The 23,681-nt window shown below is 33.4% G+C and overlaps 1 protein-coding gene across 2 annotated transcripts in view; it reads right to left on the reverse strand.

Annotated features, from left to right (window-relative positions):
• Window positions 1–23,681, reverse strand: part of UNC13C (unc-13 homolog C) — a 717,151-nt gene that overhangs the window by 365,431 nt on the left and 328,039 nt on the right. For both annotated transcript variants that reach the window (XM_044665156.1, XM_044665155.1), the window contains 3 exons: window positions 17,792–17,961; window positions 11,803–11,918; window positions 8,726–8,889 (listed from right to left, as the gene is read on the reverse strand). In XM_044665156.1, coding sequence (XP_044521091.1) covers window positions 8,726–8,889; window positions 11,803–11,918; window positions 17,792–17,961 — 450 coding nt within the window. The remainder of the gene's footprint in view (window positions 1–8,725; window positions 8,890–11,802; window positions 11,919–17,791; window positions 17,962–23,681) is intronic.

A 23,681-nucleotide genomic window follows, 5' to 3' on the forward strand; every position in this document is an offset into this window, starting at 1 on the left:
ACCTAATAACTAGCTAATCTAATCTTACTCATAACAGAACACAATGTCTAAGTTTAAAGTGTAACAATTTCCTTATCCTTAAACTCTTCTAAGTTATTATTTAACCCATCTATGATTTTAACAGAATTTTAACTTGTTTCTACTTTTAATATATGTCTAACAAGTAATGCAATATAACTATCTCATTATTCTTAGGTGTTATCAAATTATATTTAAACTACCTATATTTTAAATAAAATGTTAATTTTTATATTGAGAATCTATCTTTATGCTCTGATATTGTATATCTGGAACCTACTTGTCATTAAGTGTTGAGGATTTTAAGTTTAAATCTGTTTTTACTGGTACTTTGCATGTTACAATTTCCCTAACATTTGTTAGTGCTATAGTCATTTTGTTTGGTTTAAAGTCTGGTGTAAATGCATTGGTATTTTTTTCCTTTCTCTTTCAATCATTATCTTTTATCCCATAAATTCTGTTTTTGATTTCTATTACATCCCTAATCATTTAATTCTCTTCTTCTATTTGATCCCTAGATTTAATCTTTGCTTTTCCATCTCCATAGTGTATTTCCATGCCCAAGACTCTTATATCATGGTTTGTATGCCTCTTCCCATTGCCACAGCCTTTGGGTTTCCCTTATGTTCCCGGGTTGTTTCTTGGCATCATAAGTTTTCATGTTTTCCCATCAGTACTTGATAATAATGTGGTTTTCACCCTGATCTATGTATTTCTGCATAGTCTGCAGGTCAGCAGCATGCTGACTAGATGATGCACAATTGTGATCACAACATTTGTTTTCTCTCTTGAGAGTGTTGTATCTAGAATTTGTGTACGTATTATTATAATTGCTTCTTTTGTTGTTGTTGCTGTTAAGTTGGGCATTGAGGTGACAAAATTTAACTATATGCCCTAATTTTCCACAAAGAAAACACCTTATATTATTAAAGTTATTGCTAATTTGTCTGGGTTATTGGTACTGAGGTATGGCTTTATATGCATGTAGAGCTGCCAGGTTTTTTATTTCCTCTATTTCTTTTTGTTTGATGATAGATTTAGCCTCTTTAAATGCTCCTTTAAATCTTTCATGATATCTTTTTCTCTAATGGATTCTTTGAATTCTTTGGCTTCCTGATTTCCCTAGTGAACATATGTAGCTGTTTTATGTAGGTCTTCCAAACTTAATGATTTCCATGCTGGACAATGCAAGTTAAAGTTTGTCATAATTGGTAGGGAAATGCCCTTAATAAACTGCCTCTTTATGTGCTGCAAGTTTGGTTTATTTAAGTCTTGGAATCCCAAAATCGTTTCTCCAGCTTCAACAAGCCTATCTAATTATGTTGAGGGGTGTTCATTTATCTCCTGCCTTAACTTTTCAAATTATCCCCAGGAATCAGGATGCTTATCAAAGGATTTCATAGTTTCTACAAGATCTTCCCTAGATCTTCTTAGGTATACTATGTTTTGATGACTGCTTAATTCTAGATCTTCATAATATTGTGGCCAAGATGTTAATTTTGTGTTCCTATGGGTCTCCTCAATAAATTGTGCTTTCTCTGCTGTAAATAATTCAAAAAAGAAGAATTTCAATGTCTGAAAATGTGGGATCAAAAAATCTTAATGCTATCTTAAATTCTTTTATGGCCTTGAAGGGATTTTTAAAAAAGGCAGGCATCCATTGTTTTAGGGCAGTGGTTCCCAAACTTTTTTGGCCTACTGCCCTCTTTCCAGAAAAAATATTACTTAGCCCCCTGGAAATTAATTTTTAAAAAATTTTAATAGCAATTAATAGAAAAGATAAATGCACCTGTGGACATCACTACCCCCCTGGATCACTGCAGCACCCACCAGGGGGCAGTAGCACCCACTTTGGGAACCACAGATCTTGAAAATAAATCATGGAGAGACAATTTAAGATTTATTGGCCTACCTGAAGATTATGACAAAAGGAAAAGCCTGGTCAAAAGGAAAAGGAAATTACCCAAGAAAAGTGCCCCAACATTCTTAAACAAGAGGGAAAAGTGGAAATTGAAAGAATCCACAGATAACGTCCTACATTTAATTCACAACTAACAACTCCCAGGAATATTATAGTCAAATTCAAAAACTAGCAGACCAAGGAAAAAATATTACAAACTACAAAGAAGAAGTCATTCAGATACCAGGGAACCACAGTTAGGATAACACAGGATCTGGCTGCATCTACATTGCAGGACTGGAAGGCATGGAAGATAACATTCCAGAAAGCAAGAGAATTAGGTGTACAACCAAGAATAAACTATCCAGCAAAACTATATTCTTGCAGGGGAAAGTATGGTCATTTAATAAAATTGAAGACTTCCAAGCATTTATAAAGAAAAAACAGACTTAAACAGAGAAGTTGCTGCCCAAACACAGAACTCAAGAAAATCACCAAAAGGTAATTAAGAGAGGGAAAAAAACCCCAAAACAATAACCTTTTCTTTAAGGGACCCAATCAATTAAAATGATTTGCATCCCTATAAGAAAAGATGATACTGGTAACTTTTAAAAATTGTTATTATCAAACTAGAGGTAAAAAAAGAAGTTATAATTAAGAGAAATGGGAAAAGAGACAAAATGGAGTAAATTTATATTCCATAAAGAAGAGCATGGGGGAACTGGGGAAAGGACCAAAAACACTGGAAAGGCAAAGAGGTTGGAGAGAGGAAATACTTAATTCTTAAGTGCATTGAAACTAACTTAAAGAGGGAAGAACAATCAGATCCATTGGGGCAGAGAATTGATTCACACCCTAAAGAGAAGTAGAAGTATAACAAAAGGACTGCTGTGGAGGGAAGCAATACTAGGGAGGGAGAGGAAGGGAGGTAGTTTTAAAAAGACCCTAAAGAATAATAAGAGGGGAATAAGAAGGTTAGGGGGAGAAAAGGAAGTACAATAAGGGAGGGGACTAGGGCTACTGATTAAAAACAATATACTGGTATAGAAGGAAATAGTGAAAGAAGAAAGGGCAGAAAAAGAGAGGGAATCAAAATGTTGGGGAATACACAGTAGATAATTATAACTCTGAATGTGAATGGGATGAATTCGCCCATAAAATGGAAGCAAATAGCAGAATGGATTAGAAACCAAAATTCTGCCATATGTTGTCTACAAGAAACATACATGAGGTAGGTAGACATACAGAGGATAAAAATAAAAGACTGGAGCAAAATCTATTGGGCTTCAACTGAGAAAAAGAAGATAGGAGTTGCAATCATGATTTCTGACAAAGTCAAAGTCAAAGTAAATCTGGTTAAATGAGATAAGGAAGGTAATTACATCCTGATAAAAGGCGGTATAGACAACGAAAAATAGCAGTACTCAACGGATATGCACCAAATGGTATAGCATCTAAATTGCTAAAGGAGAACCTGGCGGAGCTCAAGTTGGAAATTGATAGTAAGACAATACTAGTAAGAAACCTGAACCTTCCCCTATCAGATCTAGGTAAATCAAACAAAAAAATAAATAAGAAAGAGGTAAGAGAGGTGAATAAAATCCTAGAAAAATTAGAGTTAATAGATACATGGAGAAAAATAAATAGGGATATAAAGGAATGCTACTTCTTTTCAGTAGCACATGGTACATTCACAAAGATTAACCGTTAACTAGGGCATAGAAACATGGCAAACAAATGCAAAAGAGCAGAAATAATAAATGCAACCTTTTCAGGTCATAATGCAATAAAAATAATAATTAGTAAGGGCAAATGGACAGGCAAATCAAAAACTAATTAGAAACTAAATAATATGATTCTCCAAAATCAGTTAAACAACAAATCATAGAAACAATTAATAATTTCATAGAAGAGAATGACAATGATGGTACATCCTACCAAAATCTGTGGGATGCATCCAAAGCAGTACTCAGGGGGAAATTTATATCTTTGAGTGCATATATTAACAAATTAGGGAGGGCAAAGATCAATAAATTGGGCATGAAAATAAAAAACCTAGAAAGCGAACAAATTAAAAATCTCCAGATGAAAACTAGAGATCATAAAAAATAAAAGGAGAAATTAATAAAGTAGAAAGTAAAAGAACTATTGAATTAATAAATAAGACCAGAAGTTGGTACTTTGAAAAAAACAAATAAAATTGACAAATTACTGGTTAATCTAAAGAAAAAGGAAAGAAATTAAATTAACAGTATCAAAGATGAAAAGGGAGACCTCATTTCTAATGAAGAGGAAATTAAGGCAATCATTAGAAACTATTTGGCCCAATCATATGGCAATAAATATAACAATCTAGGTGATATGGATGAATATTTACAAAAATATAAATTGCTTAGATTAACAGCAGAAGAAATAGAATACTTAAATAATCTCATATCAGAAAAAGAAATTGGAAACATCATCAAAGAACTCCCAAGAAAAAATGCACAGGACCAGATCGATTCACAAGTGAATTCTATTAAACATTCAAACAACTAATCCCAATACTCAAAGAAGGAGTTCTACCAAATTCCTTTCATGACAAATATGGTACTAATTCCAAAGCCAGGTCAGTCAAAAACAGAGAAGGAAAACTACAGACCAATCTCCTTAATGAACATAGATGCAAAAATCTTAAAAAGAATACTAGCAAAAAGACTGCAGCAAGTGATGAGGGTTATTTATTATGATCAGTTGGGATTTATACTAGGAATACAAGGATGGTTCAATATTAGGAAAACCATACACATAATTGACCATATCAACAAGCTAACAAACAAAAATCACATGATAATCTCAATAGATGCTGAAAATGCCTTTGACAAAATACAACATCCAATCCTATTGAAAACACTAGAAAGTATAGGAATAGAAGGGCCTTTCCTAAAAATAATAAACAGTATGTATCTTAAACCAACAACAAGTATCATGTGCAATGGGGACAAATTAAAAAGCATTCCCAATAAGACCAGGAGTGAAACAAGGATGCACATTATCAACTCTATTATTTAACATTGTTATAGAAACACTAGCAGTAACAATTAGAGACGAAAAAGAAATTGAAGATATTAAAATAAGCAAGGAGGAGACCAAGCTATCACTCTTTGCAGATGATATGATGGTCTACTTAAAAAATCCTAGACAATCAACTAAAAAGCTGGTGGAAATAATCAACAACTTTAGTAAAGTTGCAGGATACAAAATAAATGCATATAAATCAGCAGCATTTCTATATATTTCCAACACATCTCAGCAGCAAGAGTTAGAAAGAGAAATACCATTTAAAATCACACTAGACCAGTGATGGGCAAACTTTTTAAAGATGGGCCAAAGGAAAGGAAATGCTCATCTGTCAGTCTGTTTCTAAGTCAACTCTTTTGAAATTTCATTGTATTGTATCCTACTCATTGTTTTCGCCATATCAGGAATAATGTGCATGCTGGCAAGAACATTTCAGGGGGCCACATCTGGCCCATTGTACATAGTTTGTCCTTCACTTCCCTAGACAATATAAAATACTTAGGAATCTATCTACCCAAACAAACACAGGAATTATATGAACACAATTACAAAACATTTTCCAAACAATTAAAACTACATCTAAACAGTCAGAAAGACATTGATTGCTCATGGGTAGGATGAGCTAATGTAAAGAAATGACCATTCCACCCAAATTAATTTACTTACTTAGTGTCATACCTATAAAACTACCAAGAAACTTTTTACTGAATTAGAAAAAAAAAACTTTAACAAAGTTCATTTGGAAGAACAAAAGATCAAGAATATCAAGGGAAATAAAAAAAAACGTGAAGGAAGGTAGCCTAGCAGTGCCAGATCTTAAACTATGTTATAAAACACTGTTCATCAAAGCAATATGGTACTGGCTAAGAGACAGAAGGGAGGATCATTGGAATAGAGTTGGGATAAGTGACTTCAGCAAGACTGTCTATGATAAATTCAAAGAGCCCACCTTTTGGGACAAAAATGTGCTATTTGACAAAACCTGCTGGGAAAATTGGAAAACAATAGGGGAGAAATTAGGTTTAGATCAACATCTCATACCCTACACCATTTCAGAATGGGTCAATGACTTAAATATTAAGAAGGAAACTATAAGTAAATTAAATGAGTACAGAATGGTATACTTGTCAGATCTCTGGGAAAGGAAAGATTTTAAAACCAAGCAAGAGTTAGAAAAAATTACAAAATGTACAATAAATAATTTTGATTACATTAAATTACTGATGGCAATTTGGAACAAACAAAACCAATGCAACCACAATTAGAAGGGAAGCAATAAATTGGGAAAAAAACTTTATAACAAAAAACTCTGAGAGAGGTCTAATTACTTAAATGTACAAGGAACTAAATCAATTGTACAAAAAATCAAGACATTCCCCAATCAATAAATGGGCAAGGGACATGATTAGGCAATTTTCAGATAAATAAATCAAAATTATCAATAAACACATGGAAAAGTGTTTTAAATCTCTTATAATTAGAGAAATGCAAATCAAAACAACATTGAGGTTCCACTTCACATCTATTAGATTGGCTAACATGACAGAAAAGGAATGTGGTGAATGTTGGAGTGGATATGGCAAAATTGGGACATTGATGCACTGCTAGTAGAGTTGTGAATTGATCCAACCATTTTAGATGGCAATTTGGAACTATGCACAAAGGGCTTTAAAGGACTGTATGCCCTTTGATCCAGCCATAGCATTGCTGGTTTTATACCCCAAAGAGATAATAAGGAAAAAGACATGTACAAAAATATTTATAGCGACACAATTTGTAGGGGCAAAAACCTGGCAAATGAGGGTATGCCCTTCAATTTGGGAATGGCTGAACAAATTGTGGTATATGCTGGTGATAAAATACTTTTGTGGTCAAAGGAATAATAAAATGAAGGAATTCCATGTGAACTGGAATGACCTCCAGGAATTGATGCAGAGTGAAAGTTGCAGAAGCAGGAGAACATTGTACACAGAGACTGATACACTGTGGTAAAATCGAATTAATGGACTTTTGTACAAGCAGCAACACAGTGATCTGAGACAATTTTGAGGGACTTATTAAAAAGAAAGCTTTCTCCATTCAGAGGAAGAACTATGGCAGTAGAAACACAGAAGAAAAACAACTGCTTGAACACATAGTTTGTTGTTGATATGATTTGGGATGTAAACTCTAAACAACCACCCCAGTACAATTACCAACAATATGGAAATAGGTCTTGCTCAATAGCACATGTAAAAACCAGTGGAAATTCGTGTTCAGCTATGGGGGTGGGGGTGAGGTTGGGAGTGGGGTGGAGGGAAGAGTAAGAATATGAGTCATGTAACCATGGAAAATTTTTCAAAAAATTAAAATTAAAAAAGAAAAAGAATCAACATTAGGTACTAATTCTAAGACAGAAGAGTGGTAAGGGCCAGTCAAAGGGGATTAAGTGGCTGGCCCAGGGGTACCCACCTAGGAAGTGTCTGAGGCCTGATGAAAACTTTTTAATTTATGTTAGCTCAAATGTCTTTATTTGGAGTAAAAGATATTACTTAATATGTATTTATAGATTATAATTTTATTATAATACATAAATATTACTAAAATTATTATGTATAAAATAGATGAACAACTATGAGATTCACATTCCAATGACTAAAGTGTAGGATTTTAATAAGTCTGCTTAATGAGTTAATGTTCTGGTTGTATCATGAATTACATGATAAGAAATTTGGTCAACAACAGTAAGACAGAATAGCATATAAGACAAAGACATTCATTTATATATCATAACACAGACTGAAGAAAAATTGCTCATTCATCCTGAGCTTAGCCAACTATTTTCAAGGAAGCAAAATAATCAGAGTATCTTGGATGCTGGTATGACACTTTCCAAAATGTGAAGGAGGAATTATAGGAACAATAGTCTGTAACACATTACATTCCTCATTTAAAATAAACAGGATAGATCAAATGAAAAGGGAAGGAATTAAAATTTGTATTTTAAGATGGTATGCTCATATTAATATAGTGGAACATTATTGCATAATAAATGACATATTTAAGAAGTATAGGAAGGCTTATGTGACATAATGCAGAATGAAGAAAGCAGATATAGAAATACAGTCAATACAGTGATTGCATTATCATAAATGAAAATAAGACTAAAATATAGCTGAACTCAGGTGAAATGCAAATTACCAGTATCATTAAAAAAGAAAAGCTGATGAGAAACTTTCACCCCCATTTTTAAAGGAGGGAGGTGTGCAACAGTGGAATATTGTAAATGTTCTTAGTTTCAGCCATTGCCAACTATATTTGCTTTTTTTTTCTCCCTTTATTTCTAACAAAAAAAATTATGGCATAAAATGCATTAGAAAAACTTGTTTTTAAAAGAAAAAATGTTCACTCTAGGAATTCTGACCATCTTTGGTGTTGATGGCAACAACTGAAGCTGGACTAAATGTCTAAAGTACCAATGCTAATATAAATATATTCTGTATAGCTTCCAAAAGGCATAAATGTCTTCATTCTGTAAGAACTGGTGCCATGGGGGGGGGGAGGGAAATGAAGGATGTGAAGTAGCTGAATGAGACTACTAGACAATATTCTCTGTTCTTTTTAAAGTATAGTTGGTATGAGATTATCAACTCAGATCAGAATTTCATTAGAAAAGGGACAATAAAGATGTGTGATTTTTTTTCTCTTTTCCTTTAGATTCCCGTAGAGCTTAAAAAAAGGGACCCCAGAACAATGTGCTGTACTCACGTCATTGCTTGATAAATAGACTCAACTCCATAACGCATTGCAAATTCATCTACTATTTCTTGGGATGCATCATCAAAGAAAACCTTCCAGGCTTCATCTCCTTTGACTTCGGGGATTTTCACTCCACCATTAAATTTAACTTCAGTCAAGTAATGGAACAGGTTCTAAAGATAAGAGGGTTTTCAATTGTTCAGGGATTCCTCAACGGAGGCCAAAACTGTTTAAATATAACACAGTGAAATCCACTCATATCATCTTCGCTTCTAAAGGTTTCTTACCTAATGCCTGACTTCTTGGTCCCCTGGGTAAAAAGCAGCAAGAGCATCGCACTTTCTTAATCTATCCTTTCCTTTACTGCTGAACTATTCTTACTTATAATTCTAACTATCTACATGGACCTACTTATTCAAATGGTTTATCCAAAAGCATTAAGGATATCTATCTTCAGTGCAAGAAAAACATCATCAGGAGCACAGGAATGCTACTAAAGGTGAAATTTGCTACTTCAGAGAAATACTGACAAGGTATACTTTTGCATTGCTAAGCACAAGCTGATTCACTGATTTGGCTTCCTTGGGCTTTTTGAGTCAATTACTGAGCCTGGGGGAACAATTTGTCTTTTTTGATTATGTCAATATGTTAGATAGTTATGTAAATACTGTACAATAGTGGCAAAATAGTCTAGGCAAGGCTAATAGTAAAGAGCATGTACTCTCACTAATGACTTAATTAATTAAGCAACAATTAATCCAAGTTTCCATTGTATTCTGCAATACTCAAAGATTGTAGTGGAGGAGACCAGAACATCTAGATCATATTCTCTTCTAGTTCTGGGACCAGCAAAAAGGAATTGAAATAAAATCTATAAAAGTGGTTCCATTTAGTCTGCCTCTTCTCTTCCTGTATTTTGGTGTCAGAATTCACTTTACTCCATTACCCTTTGGAAAAATGTTTTTAAAACTGATTCAAAATTCAGGAACACTAAGGCACAATGGTTTAGATTGAGAATCTTAGCTTTTGAGAGATGATCCATGAACTTTTTTAAAATTAAATTTTATTACTCCATTTTAATATATTTTATTTCCTATGTAATCATATGCATTAAAAAACTATTCTGGGAAAGGATCTACAGGCTTTACCAGAGTGATAAAGGGGTCTGTGACATCAAAAATGGCTGGGAACCCTGGTCCAGAAGGACAAGAGCACTGGATTTGGAGTCAAGAAGATATGGGTTCAAATTCTGCCTAAAACATTTACAATCAATGTGATGTCGGGCAAATGTCTTAATTTCTCTCTGAGTCAGTGTCATTTTCTACAAATGAAGATAAAGACAACACCTATTGACTTTTTTTAAGATGGTACTTATCTCAAATAACACACTGAAAACCTTAAAGTACTATGTAAATATGAGTTTTATAGATAATATAAATATATTATAGATAATATGAATATATTACTAAATATAAATACAAATTATATAAAATAACTACTGATATAGTTAATATCACTATCATGAATAGTAGGACTTTAAGTCCAGGCTCCACTCCTAAATAATATTATGAACTAAATCATTTAAACTCTCTGAAATTGCAAGAGATTGGTTTCAGACAAGGTAAAATATTACTTCATTTAGATTCTGAAGAAGGGACAGGGTCAGAATCCTATTTCTGTCATTTGCTACCTGGGTAACCTTAGTGAAGTCATTCAGTCTCTTCAAGGTCATTATTTATAAAATGAGATAGTTGGACTTGATGACCTCTAAATTTAAATTTATGACCCTCAATCTCCTAATGTTATTGTCAAAAAAAAAGAAAAATGGATGAACGATTCTTTTAACTTTCTTTAAACATCTCAGAAGCCATTAGCTGTGTATCTATCTAGGGCTGAAGGTATCTAGATAGTTACTTCTGTTCATCCTTGCACCTCACTACATTCACATGCCGAGCATATCCTTAGATATGTTGAAAAAATATTTAATCTTTCTGTATTTTAAAGAGAAGCCTCAGTAGATAATAAGAGGTCTCCATTAAGATATCAGTAGAGCTGGTAAGACTCTCTCAAATGTGGCAGTCATTCCCCAATTAGAAGAAAAGGATTGAGATGAACATGAAAGCACATAGTAGGTACTTGATATTTAGTGACTGACAAACTCAATATTCACAATTTTTGGAAGAAAAGAAAATATCTACATTAAAAGAATCCTTTCCAATGACAAGGTTCCAGGTGAGAGGCACCGTTCTATTGTTAAATTATGAAGTCAATAAATTTATGAACATTTTGTTATTTCTAGTTCTATGTAAGTTCTCCCAGTTGACTCTTTAATTATAGTGATATTATAAATCTTGAACATCAAGATCTTTCATCAATTGGTTCTTCTTCGACCTAACATCAGTTATATCATGGCTACTTTCTTCCTTCAAAATGCTGCTGAAGATTCACCACTTCTGTGAAGTCTTCCAAAAATAATGTTTTACACTCTGTTTATGGTGAATAGAGGGCCAACTCTACAGTCAGAAAGACTTGGTTCTCTTTCTGTCACTGACCTATATGTCATCATGATCAAACTGTTAGAGTTCTAATTCTTCCTAGTATCCTAGGCATCTCTTCAAGATTACAAATCACAGAACAGTTGCTGATCTGCAGTGGTGGAAGGAATTTCCACACCAGCAGTTATAGACATCAAAGAAATTTCAACCTCTTTACAATCCCTTTCCTTCCCTAAAAGATTAAAAAATGGTTCATCAATAGTTGTTCTTTATGTTAGTTAAATTTCACTTATTATACTACAAACTTTCTAAGCAAAATTCTATGCCTAATACTTCATTCATGCAACTCTTAAGCATTTTCTATGTGGCAATCATTATACTAAGCATAAGGAGTAGAAAGACAAAAGGGCTATAGTTCTTGCCAGCAACAGTTTTATATTAAATAGGTAGAAATAAAGTATATGCAATAAATAAAAAGTAATTTGGAGAAGGCAGGGGGTACTTAGACCTAATTGATTGACTGTTCACATCTACAGTTAAGTCAGATTTACCTAAACTTTTATTATTATTATTATTATTTGATTTACTTACCTCATGTAAACATGTGTACTGTATATGATATGGTGCAACCTTCTCCTCTCCTTTTATTTCAACATTGATTTTCAGCCTAATGGCACCAGATACAGCTGATTTATCTGTTCGTTTCTCTGATGAAAGGAAAAGAAATTAGTTATTTTCAACAGTATGGTAATTCTCTTACATAAGAGTTCATAAGCTCAAAGCAAGCAATGGATATTAAAAGTGAATATTTTTAACTCCATCAGATGTCCATTGAAAAACCATGATTTATATTAAGTGAGATTCTAATTCTGTTTCTGTGTATTGTGGTAGAATATTTTCCAAGATCCCCTTTAATCTCTAAATGCTTCTAAAATTGATATCTTTTGTTTTTACATCACCTTCATTTTCAAATATATCCCTCCCCACCTCTACCTGGAGATCTATGCCTTGTAAAAAAGGATAAAACAAAAAAGGAAAAGAGTTAAACAAAACTAAACAATCAAGACCATCAATAAAGCCTGACAGTACTTCTACATAGTCTCATACCTATAGTAGATCCCTAGCTCCAAAGGATTCTTCTTCAGGTCTAGGTCAAGTACTAAATTTTGCCAGAGAGACTCATTATGCATGACAAGGTGGATCAATAGATAATGGGTTTATTTTTTAGCCACATGATTTATGAATATTGTTTACTAGGGTATGGAGAAGTTGCCAGAGGTGTTTGTGACCAATGAAAACATAGATAGTTTAACTACTGAAATAATGCTATCATTAGTATAAGTAAACTTATGTTTATTTAACAATGCCAAGTACTTCTCCAATTATAGACATATTTATTGTGTTTAAGATTTCTAGAATTCAGTCATAGTAATGGAGCCAATGAAAAAGATTATTGATGAACATGGACAATACAAATGCTTCATTTTGCTGTGAAACTGAGACAAATCAAATTGACTGGGAATTTTTTTTCTCTCTTTCCCTAGTCCCTGTTTGAAGGTGCTTAGTGGATAGCAGGTACTTAATTAGAATATTTTAGAATTGAAGATAAATGGGAGAAAGAAAGGAGATCAAGAGAAGTAAAGAAATTGGATAATACACATAGTTAATATTCATCCACCAATAATTGAGTTTCTTTGTCTTGGTCATCTCTTTATCATAGAACAGAATTTTATTCAAATGTGCAGTCTGGCTTCCAAAGAAGACAACTAGATTAAAATTGTAGAATTCTATAATGTTCAATTCAATAAAACAAGTGGTCAATTACATTCACAGACTTAAAAATGGAAGAGACCTTGCAGTTATCCAGATCAAACTCTGAATTTTACATATGAGAAAATGGTGGTTTGGAGAGGTTAAAATAATTTGTTAGATGTTCTACTTTAAGTAAGTTTGCAGAAAAGAGACTGTAGTTTGAATTCTTAGAATCAATCCAGATACAATATTCCTTCATATTTATTTTTATATGTGTATGTATAAATAAAAAATTATCCAACAATTACCTTGGGTTTTAGACTGAATTGACTAAAGTGGCCACTTCTGGGTTTCTCTCTCTTTCTCTCTGTCTCTGTCTTTGTCTCTATATCTGTCTGTCTCTGTCTCTGTGTTTCTTTCTCTCTTTCCCTTCCTCTCTTTTTTTGTCTCTGTCTCTCTCATAGTCTAGCCACATACCACTCAAAGTAAAAATGGCATAGGTTTATTATCTATACTAGAAATGAGAAAATAAGAACAAAAACATAGGCAAAATTACAAATGGTCAGTGGTAGGCTGCTTACTTCAATGACTTGCTCCATTGTTGCCTAGACCTAAGCATATTTCCCGCTATGTATCCCAATTAGCAAGAATAATGAATCTTTGAAGCAATTGTGCATATTAGAATTCACAGTATTTGAAATTATAATTATGTAAAATATGATAATTGATTCAAGCAATGGAAACATAGAATGCAAATTTGAATAACATGACCAATTCAGGCTCAGTTATTATTGGCACTAATTGGGACTTGGCAATGAGAAATATAGTAGTATACTGACTAGAGAACTGACCTGAGTCAAATTCTGCCTTTAGTAAATACTAATTGTGTGACCCTGAGCAATTTACTTAACCTCTTAATACTCTTGACAATTCTCTAAGACTAAGTAGTCAAGAAGGCCCTGAAATTCATAAGTAGAAAGAGTCCCCAGCCATCTATCTTAAGATCGACTTTCTTCCTCTGCATAATTCTTACTACCTATTTTTTTATTATTTTGAACTTTAAAAATGGAAATGCATTTCACTGACACTTCTTTTTGGGTGTGTCAATACGATGAAAGAACTCCTTGCTGAAAAGGAAACCTTTTAATTTATTTTATTTTTCTCTAGTCTAGGTTTGAAGTGTCTTCTAGAAATTTTGAAGCTAAAAGAAATAAACAAAACTGGAGATTTATTAGTCACTAACTTCCTTTCTTGAAGTCTCAGAGCTGTTTTCACATTTCTTTGATTTCAGTCATAATTACCTCACTGCCCTTTCTATCCATTGGACCTTCCAAGTTTTATAGAAGTAAATTCTATTTTTGGAAGCATTGTTTTAAAAAATGTTTTGTTTGTGGGTTTTTTAGGACTTTAATTTACTAGAGCAGGGAGAGGCATTGAATGATGAAAGGATCAGGAAAAGAAGTGTACAGATTCAGGATGAAATATTTGGGTGGATTCATTGTTCCAAGCAATTTTGTCTAATGTAATAATAATAACAAAGATGTTAATGATGATAATTGCAATTATTGCACTTTAAGGTATTTGAAGCACTTTACAAAAATTATTTAATGTTCTTTTAAAAAAATCCTGTTAAATAACAGGAGAAAATTGAAGTAGAGGCTTAGTGAGTCACACCACTAGTTTAAGAGACTAAATGTGACCTCACTTCTTCCAGTCTTCGGACTCAGCCCTTTACTCACTGTGCTACCTAGTCAAAAATCTCTGCTTTTTAAAAAAGAAAAAAACTCTTAAGAACCTCAAGAAACAAGGGTAAGGATGAGCATGTTAGTGAGGGGTAAAAAAAAAAATCCAACTTTTTCTGCTGTGATATCTTGTATTCTCCAGTTACAGTCCAAACTCCAGTTTGGTGTATAAAAAATTTTGTTTTTAAGGGCATTTTAAAATTCCTTAGAAAAGCTCTATATATCTGTAGTTTCTTCCGTATACAAATGAACAAGAAATAAAAATAACAAATTAGGTAAACCCCCATGCTAAATCACAGCCAACGCACTTTAAAATAGTCAAGCAGTTTTGTCACATAAAGAAAAAATATTCTACCTACTGTTTAATTTCTAACTCAGATTTCAGTAAATACAGATAATGGACATTGCTTGAGCTGAAGATGACTCTTTTTTTAGCTGAAGTTGATTTTTTTAGTTAGACTCATCCTCAAAATATGCAGCAAATTAATAGTATTTTTTGAAAAGATTAGAGAACAGAGGACTTTCTACCACTTGAAGAAGAAGGGGGAAAACACCTTGTCAAGTAACCACTGGTATTTTGAAAGTGTCTATTTACATACAAAGAAATATTTTAAAATATTTTAAAGAACTGTTTTTTAAATCCTTTAAACTAACTACTCTGAAGATTTGAGCTACATTAACTCAACTTAAATGTAGTTTGAGCTATGGCATGCACTTGAAATTTATAAAACCACCTTCTTTCTAATGTCTCTCATTCATTCCAATGTTTTTCATTTAAATTTGTCAAGTGTGAAATTATAGTAAGCGTGAAATTTTCAAGAGGCAAAAGCATTCCTGTTCATTTGCTGCACCTTTATTTATAGACTGACAAGTGTATTTTATGAGATTTTTATTTCTTATTGGATAATGATTCACTGAGGGCTAACAGAGTAGAATAACAAAAATAAACAAATGCTTTGGTTAAGTCTCTAGGATCACCTCTTTAAAAAGAGTTTTGGTGATTGAAATGTTCTTTAACTCTTCTGTGGGGGAATAGGCTAACTTTTTGGACAGACACCAGTGCCAAGATCAAAGGAAAAATAATCTACAACTAACTTGCAGGTATTTAATTTAGATTTTTGTTTTGTTTCTTTAATTTTTGCCTAATAGATGACCTAATGTTTTTCTCCTGGGGAAGGGATGGTGGATCTGTGATCTCATGAGTATAAGTCATTATAAGGAATGTCTTCTACTAATAGATGGGTCAAGACCCCTGACCTGACATTGTAGATAGAGAGCTGGCCTTAAAGTAAGGAAGACTAAGCAAGTCCTGCCTCTAAAAATAATGACTTTGTGACTCTGGGCAAGTCACTTGACCTGTCCAAGTCCCTAGTATCTCTCTAAGATAATAAACTACAGAGAAACTAAAAATTATATGAAAAATAACAAATGATATCATCATTGTATCATAACTAGCATTTATAGAGGGATTTAAAGTTTACAAAGCCCTTTACAGATATAATCTCATTTCATCTTCACCATCACTCTAGAAAGTGCTATTAATATCCCCATTTTAAAGATTATGAAACTGATCAGTGTTAAATGGCTTGCCCATGATCATAGGTAGTAAGTTCAGCTTTGAACTCAGGTCTTTCTAACTCCAGGTCCATCTCTATCCACTGGACCCTCTTAAAATTTTGCAAAAAATCTTTATATAAATTATCTCATTAAAGTTTTATAACAATCCTAAGAAGTAGATATTACAGGTATTTTGTCCTCATTTTACAAACTAATGGATGTTAACTGACTTAATTATGACCACAATGCTTTTAAGGATCAGTGACAAGATGTGTATCCAAGTCTGAATAGAGGGTCAGCTTTAGAATCTGAAAGATGAGTTTCTGATGCTTACTATTATGTTTCGTAGGAGACTTTTCCTAGGTTCCCACAGCTACTAAATTTTGTATGTTCCTATTTATAACAGTTATCTCCCCAACTACAAAATTAGCCCCTTGAAGACAGGTGGTATTTTTACATTCTTTTGTATTCTTGTTGGTTAGCATCGTGCCTGGCAAATAGAAAGCACTTAAAGCATGCTAGTAGATACTAGCACTATGAACAAAGGCAAAACACTTAACCTCTAAGGACCCCAAAGAGGTCTCTAATGGTACAATCTATAGATGTATGTAAATGTAAAGATTTTTCTAAACAAACAAGTTCATTATCTTAATGAAATCAAAGATCTTAGAACAACATTAAATCTTTATTTTTATTACACATTACATGTCTTTACTTGATTTATAACCCCATTTTCCATTCCTCTAAACTTGCAGTAACCATCTTTACTTTCAAGCTAAATAAATTTATGGATATTTTAAGGGGCAAGAATTTGGAAAGGGAGGGGATACCCATCAACTGGGAATGGCTGAACAAACTGTAGTACATGATTGCACTGGAATACTATTGTGCTATAAGAAATGACAAACAAGAGGAGCTCAGAAAAACCTGGAAAGACTTATATGAACTGAAGCGGAGTGAAATAATGAGAGGCAAGAGAACACTGTACAGTGATAGGAACACTTTACAATGAATAACTTTGAAAAACAGCTATTCTCAGCAATACAATGATTCAAAACTCTCCCAAAAGACTCATGGTAAAAAAATGCCATCTACTTCTAGAGGAAAAGTACGAATCTGTATCCAGACCAAAGCAAATGTTTTATCTTCTTAATTTTTATATGAGTTTCCTTCCACAAAAGGATAAATATGGAAAAATGTTTTAAATGATTGCACATGTAAAAATCTATATGAGATATATGCTTACCATTTAAATGGGGATGGGTAGGTGGAGGGGGGAAGAAAGGAGAAAATTGGAGAGTATTTTTTCTGAAAAATATTAGAAATTGTTTCTACATGTAATTGGGGAAGAATAAAATACATTACAAATTACTTTGCTCTATCTCCAAACTTAGTCTACAACTCAAAATCCAAGAGGAGTTAACATTAAGATATGTCACTTAACTGTAGACCATTGGGAAACTTTAGTACATGCCTTAAATCAGGAACTCTCAAGTAATTCATTTTGTGAAACTTATAAAGATAATTACCTAGGTTGTACCAGACATCCATTTCTCCACTCAGTGTCCTCACTTCAACAATTGTTTGTCCCAAAAAATCATCTGATTCCTTTTTGAAATGTTGCTTGACTCTTGATTTAATGTCATCATCTTCATCCCACACTCTGACTTTGATTCGGTCGGTGGAATTATGGCATTCACTGAAAACAAATATATAAGTTAACAACCATTCTTCATAATCTCAAAAGGAATCTAGAGTTTATTTTCCCTCCACCTAATTCTTAAAGAAGTAGTAAATAGCATAATCTATAAGGTGTCATAGTAGGAAGTGATATACTTGGATTTTGTTTCTGACAAATACTAGTTGTGTGACCCTAGACAAGTCAATTAAAGCTCCCTCTGCCACAGTTTCTTCATTTGTAAAATGGGGATGATAGTAGCACTCCTTCACAGAATCATTGTGAGGACTAAATGAGATAACATTGTGTAAAATGCATTGCAAACCTCAAAGAGCTACATGGACTAGCTATTAGGATCATGATTGCTATATTTTAGTTTAGGACTTTTTAAAAAAATTTACAGGAAATATGTTAAGCTACCAGCCAAAAAAAAAGTCTAACATGATTCTTTCCTCAACTGGGGCCTAGAAGTAACTGTATTTTTATTTTAAAGAATCTTTTCTTCCATCTTAGAATAAGTACTCTGTATTTGTTCCAAAGTACTCTGTTTTTGTTCCAAAACAACTCCATTGTTCCAAATGTCTGAGGTCAGACTTGAACCCAGGACATCCATTCTCTATGCTTGGCTCTCCATCCACTGAGCTACCTAGCTGCCCCCTAACTATATTTTTGAGAGCTTCTCTCACAAAGTCCAAGTTCCAGCAAATTCTACTAGGTTGAATAAGCTTCAGATGAGGACCAGTATCAGATTATATATCTCAGTCACTCAAAAAGCATTTATTAAGCATTTTCTATGTTCCAGGAACCATACTATGTGTTAGGATTAAAAATGGAAAACAAACAAACAAACAAACAACAACAACAACAAAAAAAAAACAGTCCCTGTCTACAAGGAGCTCACATTCAAATGAGAGAGCTATCTTGTAAATAACTAGGTATAAACAAGAATCTCTCTGTTTCCCTCTGTGTCTTTTTGTGAATCTCTCTCTGCCTCTATCCCTGTGTGTCTCTGTGTCTCTCACTCTATCTCTGGCTATTTCTGTCTCTCTCTACCTGAAGAGACTCATTACCAGAAAGTTGGCCACCAGGTCAATTTTGTCAAAAGCTGTAACAACATGATATAGAGGCAAAAGTACTGAATGTGTAGTTACTGGACCTAAGGCCAAATCTGAACTTTCTTTACTACTTATTTGAAGTAGGAGTGACGCTCTGTGGGGATGTACATACACACACATGCACACACATATGCACATACATAAATATGTATATTTCAACCTCCTCATATATAAAATGAAAAGATTGAATTAGCCTTTAACCAGAAGGGTGCTGGTAAAAGTTTAATAGCCATCCCTTTAGAAAAAATATAAACATGATGTACTTTTCAAGTTAATTAGCACTATGCATTTTTTTCATTGCTTTCATTCAACAAAACAATAAATCAATCCCTGATTTGTAGTTTTCACTTTATTTTCAAGGACTAAATACACTGAAATTTTAACAATCAGCTCACAAGACGTATCAGGCTCTTGCATACCCATGGCTCTATCAGCCCTCTCAGCAATAAAAATCTGAGATGTTGACTTTCAGAGATATCTGCCCAAGTATAGGGGGGTTGCAATGGCTCTCATCAGAGAGGATTGCCATACCTATGAAATCACCAATCACTAAAGCATTAAAGTAGTAAGTCCAATGTCTACCCTGAGAAAAACTAGCACCAGATTTATCATTCTACCATTACTATAAAGCATCTGAAAAACACAGAAAAAAATAGAATTGAAAGTGAAAAAAATGTTTTTCTAAGATGCATTTTTCTAAGTCTTCTTTCTAAGAGAACTAAATATATATTCACCATGCATTCAAGACTGAGCACTGAGCTTTCATTATCATTCTCAAATGATTAAAAATGCAAATACTACCTGTCAGGGTATTAAAGAATAAGGATTCTCTAGAATTTTTAGAAATGGAAGGGATCTTAGAGATGCTGAAGCACTAGGACATGGCATTGTCCAAGGTCCCCTACCTACTTAAAGTCACATTTAGGTCCTCAGCCTCCAATTACACTGCTATTCTCCACTCATAAGTAATTTAAATAGCTCAGAGATTAATATCAAGCATCAAAATTTTAGAAATGCTACCATTTTATCAATAGATGCTGACTATTTTTGTCCAGATGAAAATAAACCGTTTGTCCTGATTCCTAGAGCACAATGAGCAGGAAGGGAGCTTCATCAGCTAGTTCCAAAGGCATCAATTTTACAGTCTTTTGGTAACGAAACAGCAATATTGACTGGAGAGTTAACAGTATGCTGTACTATATGAGTCCAAGAAATATGAATTAAAGGAAAAAAAGGAAAATATAATAATAATAATAAATATAATAAAAATAAGAGCTAGAATAAACAACACACATACACACAAAAAAATGCTGGTAAATTGTACTAGAAGTTGCCTTCGTTGCTTAAAGAAACTTCTTCATTTTTTTGCCACAATGGCAAAGCAAAAGTGTTGAATGTTGTCCCCTTCTCTAAGTTTCTTCATAAATATCAGATTTTTAAACAATTTGTTCTCATTGGACATGATGGTCATGTCATCACCAGGTGACATCCTTTAAGCAAGGGAGCTCTAAGATGCAGTAGGTTAAGCCAGATGAGGTTGTCCTTTAAGAAGAGCTTCAATATAGTAACCCCAAGAGCAAATGTTATCTAAGGAAGAGTGAACCAGTCCAGGCTAGATATAGTAACATGGATAGTCCTTGTACCTTTATCCTGAGTGGCATAAGAAACCCAACTTCACAAAATAAGAATAAATTTCTTGGACATAAGCTTAGTTGGCAATAAGACCCCAAATTCCTTACTTACAAAGTCTAGTCTCTATTTTGGTTCAAGGGAAAATCTCTGCTGATTAAGGAAAAATAATAATCTTTGCCATTTTATGGAACGAAATCCAACTCTCTCTAAATCTTCTGAATTCTATCTTTCTCAATCTCTCTTAATGACAATCCTTTCCTTTTTTTCTGTTTCTGAAGAGGTATTTGGTGGAATCAAGAGAAACAGTTCAGCTTTCAGTGTTCATATTTTCCTAAAGTTAATGCCTGCTATTTGAAATTATATATGTATATATGTATATATGTGTATAAATCTCTTTACATGATAGTGAAGATTAAGCTTTAATAAGATATGTATTGTATGTATATGTGCATATGCATATATTTGTGTACATAATTGTATACATAAATGGATACTCAAACTATTGGGCTTTTTAGTTTGTTTTTCTATCGATGAGATCACCGCTCTGGTTTATCCTAGTCAAGTGTTAATACAAACATACAAGCCAAACTATCAAATTAATTTTTTTAAGATCTAGGGACTATTATATTTCATGACCCATTTTCTTCTTCCATTATGGCACAGCTTAACCCAGCTTGAGATGGATGACTCCATATCTAGAAATACTCTAAGGTTTTATAAAAATTACTGCTTCTTGACATTGATGGAAATATGAGGTACGGGAGCTATATATAACAACCTGTAATGTGAAAACATATTAAGGCTGATATAAGGAGGAAAAACATTGTGAAACTGGAAACTGTTTCTATAGACTTTGGGTATACTTTGTAGGTCCTAACCACCCCCTTGTGCCTCAGTTCCTTGAAATACGGTTTCTGTCCTCAACAGTCTACTAAGATAATTATTGGAGGTGAGCTGCTAATATAACAGAAATTCTATCTTTCTCTCTCCCCACTACCACACCCCAAACAATAAGAAATTTACCTAGTGTCATGGAATAAATATTAATTAGAAGAGAAGAAAGAAATGGTAAAGAAATGTACTCTCTGGTTCACAGGTCTTCTGCCTCCTCTTGGCTGCATGATATAATTTTTTTCACGCATCCAATGGAGGATTTGTCATGTACCCATTAGCATCTCTTAAATCAATGACTCCAGGTAACTTGAAGTTTGAGACCAGCAGTGGTTAATGCTATGCATATTCTGGGAACAAAGAGGGGGAAATTATTTTTATTTTATAAAATTTTTAAATACACACATGATATGTGTAAAACATATATAACATGTATAGAAACACAAACATACATGCATGTACATATGTGTATATGCTTGCATGTAAAGGTTATATCATGTTCCAAGAATCTCCAGACAGAATCATTGGAGGACTATTACAAAGAAAGAATATTTTAGCATATAATCATTGCTATTTCTAATTTTTTTAATATTTATTTCTCCAAATACAACCCAATGGGGATTGGTTAATTAAAGAAATATAAACTATTGTTTCTCTAGGTATTTACTTTTAGGATGATTAAAGATTCAAAACCAGACATGAAAGAACAGTAAAATGGAGAGAAAAGATATTGCAAGTTTTTTTTTAAAGTATTTTGAGTAAAGGTAATTATTTTCCCATTTTCTATTTCAGACGTGGTATTGACATATACTCTTGCAAGACACTAGATGGTTGGGACTGAAGAGTGACTCTAGGTGAGTGAGAAATGCAGGCACTAGTAATGATCTGAACCATTTACATAAAATCTGCAAACAAATGTCATCTCAGTATTTCTACAGCCAAAACAAGGCCATCCCTTCCATTACCTTAATACACTTGTGACATTTCCTTCTTACTGGCAACTTCTGCCTACTGATTCTCCTGTATTATTACATGGACCAAGACTGCTCTTGATGTTTGTTATACTTGCATAAAATGTTTGAAAGATGGAACATTTCATCTTACAGAATAAAACTATTTTGGGGGACAGGATTTACCAGATTTTTAGACTTAAACCATCTTCTTTCCATTATTTCTCAGTTCCCTAGCAGATTTATTGCAATCATAATCAGTTATTCTTTTCACAACATGGACACGCAAAATATAAACTTTATTAAATGGATGAGAAAAAGAAAAAAACATCAGAGAGGTAGGAAACTCTTATTTGGAGGTGACCAAGGTAAGTAATGAGAACAATCTTCAAGCTTTAATGTTATTCTATCTAAACTTGGTGTGGGTGATCCTGAATTGCATGGACAGGGTTGTCATATCTGTGATTTCCAGGCAAATTTCTGGGAGGTGAGATGGTGGTTGGGCAGTACATTAGAAGCATGATTCAGAACTAAATCTGTCAGGAAAGGGAAACTCTGAAGTTTTCCTCATACTGGAATAGCATCTCCTGAAGAAGGATGACAGTGTTATCTGGAAAGAGCTGCATAGTGTTAGAGAAGAAACCTGCACTATTAAAAGCTAAAACCTGCTGAGAGTTTTACTTAATATACGACTATAGGAAGATGTTGGATAGGTCTCTGGAGAGTAGTATAGGTGGGAGAAATCTTCATTTTTCCAAGAGCTCTTTTGTGTATTGTATTCTGTTTCTTTTGGCCTATTAATAATCTATTTCTTCTTTGAGTATAAATTCCTGTGTACTTAAAAGGAGACCTGTGGTCATCAATGTGTGGTGCCATAGAGTGATTTTTCCAGAACTTCTATATAGGAAATATGAGCTAAAGAGATTAAAAAATATTAATATCACTTGAGTCCCTATTTACTCAGCTATACACATTTAGTCTTAAATGGGTGGATTTATATTAATATAACCTCAAGAGGCAGAAGCTATACGTATACAACTGGCTTGCTTTTTTGGCTCAAATTATAAACTTAGGCAGTCATCAAGCATTTAAGTGCTTACTGTGTGCTAGGCACTGTGCCAAGCCCTGAAAATGGAAATCAGCTAGTAACTAA

This window comes from Gracilinanus agilis, chromosome 2, assembly GCF_016433145.1.
Source record: "Gracilinanus agilis isolate LMUSP501 chromosome 2, AgileGrace, whole genome shotgun sequence".
In the NCBI taxonomy this organism is placed as follows: Eukaryota; Metazoa; Chordata; class Mammalia; order Didelphimorphia; family Didelphidae; genus Gracilinanus; species Gracilinanus agilis.